Source organism: Atta cephalotes (assembly GCF_000143395.1).
Source record: "Atta cephalotes unplaced genomic scaffold scaffold00002, whole genome shotgun sequence".
NCBI lineage: Eukaryota > Metazoa > Arthropoda > Insecta > Hymenoptera > Formicidae > Atta > Atta cephalotes.
This window is the reverse complement of record NW_012130066.1, coordinates 5,258,715-5,265,123: the sequence shown is the minus strand read 5'-3', so window position 1 is coordinate 5,265,123 and position 6,409 is coordinate 5,258,715. Positions and strand designations below refer to the sequence as shown.

Genomic DNA, 6,409 nt, shown 5'->3' with positions numbered 1-6,409 from the left:
AATAAAAGTTGAATTCTTTGCAGCGTTTGTATCCTGGCTTCAACAGCTTGCCGCAGGTTACCTTCCATTGCTCTGAGCTCTTCTTCGCTCAATTCGATTAAATTTGGTGGCGGTACAGGAATAGGTGGTAATGGTACTATTGTAGGAAACAGCGGTGGGAAAAGTGGAATATTTCCAGTAGGTGGTATTGGATTTTGAGGCGGAGTACTTCCAGCATTATTTTGAGGTTGCTGCTGTTGCTGCTGCGGCTGCTGTTGTTGCGGTTGTTGTTGCTGTTGTTGCTGTTGTGGTGGCATACCTGGAGCTGGTAATCCAGCCCAAAATACCGGGAAATGAAAGGGTGGTCCTGTATTAAATAATAAAAAGAAATAGATTAAATATGGAGATAACATATTTAATACATAAAACTCAAATACAAGAAATAATACAAAGTTATACCGATAGGATTGACACCAGGTGCTTGTGGAGGTTGTGGAGGCACCTGTGGTCCAGGCTGAGGAGGATTTTGTTGTCTAGGTCTTGTGTTGTTCGGCGTAGGCCTCAAAATGTTCAACCGACACGTCGGACATGTTTGCTGACGTTGAAACCAAGAACGTAAGCATGCAGTATGGAAGATATGATTACATGGCAATTTTTTACTAGCTGTGATCATTTCCTCTCTGCAAGCATAATGTATCAGGTTACATTACAAGTGTTACAAGAAATTACACAATTTTTGTATTCACACAATCTTAATAAATCATTTATTATTGTTCACAATTTGATTTATTGTAATACTTACCGACATATAATGCAAACATTATCAGCAGCAGCTAACTCTTCAGTTGTTGCATCTGGATAAAGAGTATTCATATTCCTAATAGCTCTTCGAGACATTACAATATCGTGAAGTGCTTTCTTGAAATCTCGCATTGTGTAATACATAGGACGCAATGCAAATAAAGGTAATGTAAATAACTTTATCATTAAGGTCACAAAGGCAAAATAGAGGAAAACCTATAAGGAAACATTAGTTTGTTAGATAAAATACAAGCACACATATACAGAATTATAAATTAACATAAAAATAAGATTTTTATAATAATTACCTTCAATATGCCAATAATCAATTCTGTATACAACAGGAACACTGGTTTGTTATCCCAGGGAGTTTCGCTTTGTAGATCAATAGTATGCAAGACATATTTTACAGTAATATTAAAAAGAACAGTTAGCAAAATTGCATATTCAAAGCCAAACACAAGTTGTACGGAGGGACCTTTAGTGGCTGTTGTATCGTAGGCATAATTAATCATCATTATATTGATGACAAACAAAAGATTTAGTAAAGTAGCGACTCTGAGATGGAACAACCATGTTATTACCGGACTTCTTTCCATCTGAAAGATAAAAGATAATTCATTGACTATACAGAATGTAATTACTATATAGAATATAATATATAAAGTTATATATAAATAATATATAAAATTATATAGATATAATTACAAAAATGTAAATAATAGCAACATAATAAAAATGAATGTATGCTTGATACACAGAGATTCTTGTATTTTGACTGTTAATAACACAAGACTCACGTAATCAACACGATCCTCTGCAAGCCAGTGAAATGACTTTAGGAACAAGAGAAGAGTAAATAACGCTATAAACTTAGGACTGAAGTCATCTCTGAATACTGTAAATGCCAGGCATGTTTCTGTCACGGCATACCAGACTTTTTCCACTAGATGCTGCAAACAAGGCAATGTTATAAAAAAGACAACGACGTGAGAAAACATAAAAGGACGAGATGCTTACCTCGAGCTCGGCAGCGCGTAAGGTACCGAAAAAGATCTTTCGCAGAAAGGCGTTAATCATGAACGCAAGAATGAATCCTTGCGTGTAGATCACCTGAGTACAAATACATATGTGGTAATAGGGCGCACATTCGTTACGCGGTTTATTGAGAATGTTGAAAAAATGCTTTAAGGAAAGCTCAACTCACGGTCATGCTCGGATTAGATTTGGTTATGTGAACGACGGTCGGATAAAATTGTTTTCTTTGATAATACGCATTGCCAATAACAACGCATGTTAGTGCAGTGCTTATCAACATGATCCCAGCCTCCCTCATTTTCGTGCCGGGCACTTTCTCGTACAGCCCGAACACCTTCCGCGTTTTCTGAGCGAATAAATCGCTGACACTTGCGTATTGCACGGAGAATTTGATCGGATCGCACGTTTCCGACGATCCTTGTACCCACCTCGACAACTGTATGTACAACAAACTGTATGTGAACAAACGTATACGCGCACACAACAACGCCACGCTGAGAGTTGGTATTAATGTGGCGCTGATATCGTGACAATATCCGTAATCGCGGTAATCTTCGAATCATTTATTTGCGTATATAAATGTTTCAGAGGCTGCATTCCGACCTCTTTTTTTAATGCGTTTTCTTTTTAACGAGAACATTTAAAATATCACAGTTCGTTATTAATTACAATCATCGCGTTGTCAGTTATGTAAGATGTGAAACCATTGTGTTGTGACAGCATGCAAAGGACAAGCGGTGCCACGTGATTGGTCACGCGAATTATCGTGTCGTGATCGTTGAACCACGTGGATCGCGATGATTTTCGCTTTCGCAGATAAAAATACTAATAGGTGATGTCACAAATATTTAAAAGAAAGCGGGTGCTTTCTTTTAAACATGGTTGTTCTTCTGAAAGAAAAATGCGAGCGAGAAAGAAAAATAATACAAACATTATAACGACATATAATTAGTCTCCTTGTAATAAATATATTCACAAGTCAAATATTAATTATGATTGATTTGTATTGATTTGTATTACATGTTATTTAACGATAATAAGCAACAATATGAATATTGCATGTAAACCTGAATTTGTCATCGAATGACAATGAATGAGGATTATATATTTAAATGAGAGCACAGATATATGCAATGACTAGCCTTAAAGATATTTCAAATATTTCATGTTTTAACCTTAAAAAAAGTAAATTTTGTACTAAATTATAAAGATACAAGAATGCTTTTAAATCACTTTTTTTTAAGAAAAAAAAAATAGTGATTTTAAATGCTTACGCATAGACTATCAGTTTTGCTTGCGATGTCCTATTTCTATTTGTAGTAACTTTATATATATTCTGCTAATATAAGTATTAAATATATTAAAAACACCACAAAAGATATTGTTTATATATATAAAAACTGTATAAAAATTATACCTTCTTAAAATAACGTATATATATATATATGTATATGTAAAACTAATTCAACATATAGTACTTATATTATACTTAGACTTTCTGTTACGTATGCATACTGAGAGTTCGTGTTTTCAAGATACTTTTAGGACTTTGACGTTTTGGGGTTCCTAGGTGTGTCGTTGCTTTCAATGGTGTTCTACGTGTGTCAACTGGAGGTCTACGCACTAATTTGGAACTTTTCGGCGTTTTTACTGTTAAAGGTCGCTTAATATGCGGGGTTTTGCTAACATCTGATTTATAAGGAGACATATTTGAATTTTCTAACGTTGTACTGACAGGCATCTTCGTCAATGGCAATCCTTTTGCAGCGATATTTTCTTTCTGAATTCTTGTCTCGTGTACGACATTGATCCCTTTATCTTTGGCGAAAGTTTGATATATAATTGGTTCCTTATTCGAATATTTCTGATCTTGCAGTTCAAATTTTCGAACATAATGTTCGTTCAATCCATTTTGAAACGATTTTAATGACGCATCTATTATTTGTGTTTTAATGTGTGGTGATGCATTTGGAGATGACACTGTGTGACGATTTTTATTTTTCGAATCCTTATTGGATTTTTTTCGAGAGACTTGTGTCCTGTTGCACGTTTGCTTGAAACATTCAGTATTCATTTCTTTAGCTACATTGGAAGAATGTTTATTTACATTGTCGAGACAATGTTTTCTGTTTGATATATTACTCGATTTAAATTCGGATCTCTTCGTTGTGCCCTCGTCAAATAATCTCGCTTTGGCCAGTACCATACCCGCATTTTGCGTTCGAAGTTTAGCGACGGATGCTCTGCCAGTTTGTGGAGCAGGTGTATTTCTTCGGGATACTGATTTAAAATATTTATCCGCATCTTTCCAAGATATTTTGTTCGAGCCCTCGAAAATAGTCTTATCGCTTAGTAAACAATCATTGTTTAAGGCTATATTCTGATGACTATTCGCCTTTTTTAATTCATCGATCTTTTTATCGAAATAGGATGAGTTATCTACGAAATCTTTTCCATGAAAAGATGACGCTCTACGTACAGATGTGATATGATTATTATTCAAATGCAGATCTTTAAATCCAGAAAGATCCAAGTCACTATTATTTGAAATTTTACGTTCGCTTGAACGAGAAATCAATGTGTTAATTTGATTGTGTAAACAGGCTATTTCATCTCTCATATTATTAGAAATATTTTCATTACATTTTTCAGCAGAATGAGAGTGCTCCTTCAAGTATTTATTAGAATAAATCGATTGTTTTTCGATGGGACAAACGTTTACTTGTCTTTCGAGTTGCACGTGATGTTGTAAGTTGAATTCTGGAGATATATGCCATGATGCAGTTCTTCTAATACGTTTGCTGTAAGCATTAAAACAATAAAAACGATAATTTTATATTAGTTTTACAACTATTTTTATATACTACTTGAATTTTATTCTACATATGATAGAAGATTCTATATTTTTAAAAAGATATTTATGCACTATTTAAAATAAAATTTTTAAATGCATAATAATTGTATATATCATAAAAAACATCGTAGCTAATGTAATTCAATTACCTTGCAGCTTTTTCTTGTGAACGTCTTCTTAATGATCCAATTTTTCTTGCGCTAGGCGATCTTATTATTTTATGTTCTCCCGATCTTCTGATCTTTAGTTCTTTACTCAGTCTTTTTGCTAGATAGTCGCTTGTTAGAGTATTCTCGATACTAGCCTCTTCTAATGTTTTTTCATACGCTGTCTGTATGTTATTTAGCGATTGTGTAGTGATATCATCCTTCTCGTTATATATACATCCAAATTCTTGAGAAATACGCGATTCAATCGCAGAAACTCGATTCTTTATATCTTCATATTCACTCTTACGAATTCTGACATAATCTTCTTCATAGTGATCGCTTGATGAAGATATTATGTTACTACTAGGAAAAAATGTAAATTCTTCTGAATTAGTCTTTTCCTCAGATGTCAGCAAGAATATATTATCACTTTCATCTGTAGCATCTAATTTTCTTGAACTTGTGCTTACATTTATATGCCATTGCTCACCATTTTTATGACTTTTATTTATAAGCAAGTCCTGCTCGCCACCATCGTCTGATAAATCCACAGTGGCATTAATGAATACATCATTATATTCTTGACGAAAATCATTATTTGACGGTTCATCATATTTCTTTGATCTTATATTTGATATTCTGCCATTGTACTCACATTTTATTTTATGCGTATCAAAAGAATTGCTTACTGAACTCCAACGTCTTTCATTACACGTTTTGTAATTGCCCATATATGAATCTGATAAGTTATCATCGTTTTTCTGAAAATATTTTAAATAAAATTATTACAATTAAAATAAAATAACTATACACAATACAACATTTAATAATTAAGCTTTTTAATCTTTTCGGATCTATTCAATAATATTGATTTAAATGGATTGATTTAGAGGGATTTTCATTCTATATATGTGAGAACAGCTATACTTACTTGTTTATTCTTAGGTACAAATTTGTCTAAACTCAATCTTAATTTTTTTGATTTGTCTAATTTTTCGACCGTTCTCCTACAACATGCATTACGTTTTGTATCAATATTATTTTAAATTAAATATCAAACTGTGTGTATATATATATATATATACACACACACATAAAAGAAAAAAATAACACAATAACAAAAGAATAAATAATTTCATTACTTTTTCTTTATACTCGGAGGATATTCTCTCTCAATTACTTTTCGTTTTTTGGTAAATTTGTTAGGAGCTACATTTAACTGTGTTGGATGTACGAGAGACTGTGGTTCATTAATATTAGATGTATCATTAGGTGCATCAGCACCTTTTCCAACCATCTTCTTTAAGCCATTGAACATTCCTATATAAAACATTATATCCCCATTCAATATATGTTATATATACATACACAGATATAAGAAAAATTTTAAATAAGATTTGAATCATATAATGTTATGTGCAACAAAATTACATTTAATAAATCTAACAATTTTAGAAGAGGGAGGAATGTTCTAATCTAACTAATTTTTTCATTAATATTATAAGTCTTTCTAACATTTATACACACACACACACACACACACACACACACACACACACACATACACACTATTTTGTTATTTATATAA

General features: G+C 32.7%; 2 protein-coding genes across 2 annotated transcripts in view; both read right to left on the bottom strand.

Annotated features, from left to right (window-relative positions):
* LOC105620817 (E3 ubiquitin-protein ligase synoviolin A-like) overlaps nucleotides 1-2,116 on the bottom strand; it is a 3,108-nt gene extending 992 nt beyond the window's left edge. The window contains 7 exon segments of the mRNA XM_012202301.1: nucleotides 1-346; nucleotides 439-659; nucleotides 782-996; nucleotides 1,089-1,379; nucleotides 1,581-1,733; nucleotides 1,801-1,893; nucleotides 1,988-2,116. The exon segment at nucleotides 1-346 is cut by the window's left edge and continues 23 nt beyond it. Coding sequence (XP_012057691.1) covers nucleotides 1-346; nucleotides 439-659; nucleotides 782-996; nucleotides 1,089-1,379; nucleotides 1,581-1,733; nucleotides 1,801-1,893; nucleotides 1,988-2,116 — 1,448 coding nt within the window.
* A 1,203-nt stretch (nucleotides 2,117-3,319) lies between these two features.
* Nucleotides 3,320-6,409, bottom strand: part of LOC105620807 (rho GTPase-activating protein 11A-like) — a 6,234-nt gene continuing 3,144 nt past the window's right edge. Inside the window, exons 3-6 of the mRNA XM_012202293.1 lie at nucleotides 5,964-6,141; nucleotides 5,753-5,828; nucleotides 4,822-5,582; nucleotides 3,320-4,619 (exon numbers count right to left, since the gene is read on the bottom strand). Of these exons, the coding sequence (XP_012057683.1) occupies nucleotides 3,320-4,619; nucleotides 4,822-5,582; nucleotides 5,753-5,828; nucleotides 5,964-6,141 (2,315 nt within the window). The remainder of the gene's footprint in view (nucleotides 4,620-4,821; nucleotides 5,583-5,752; nucleotides 5,829-5,963; nucleotides 6,142-6,409) is intronic.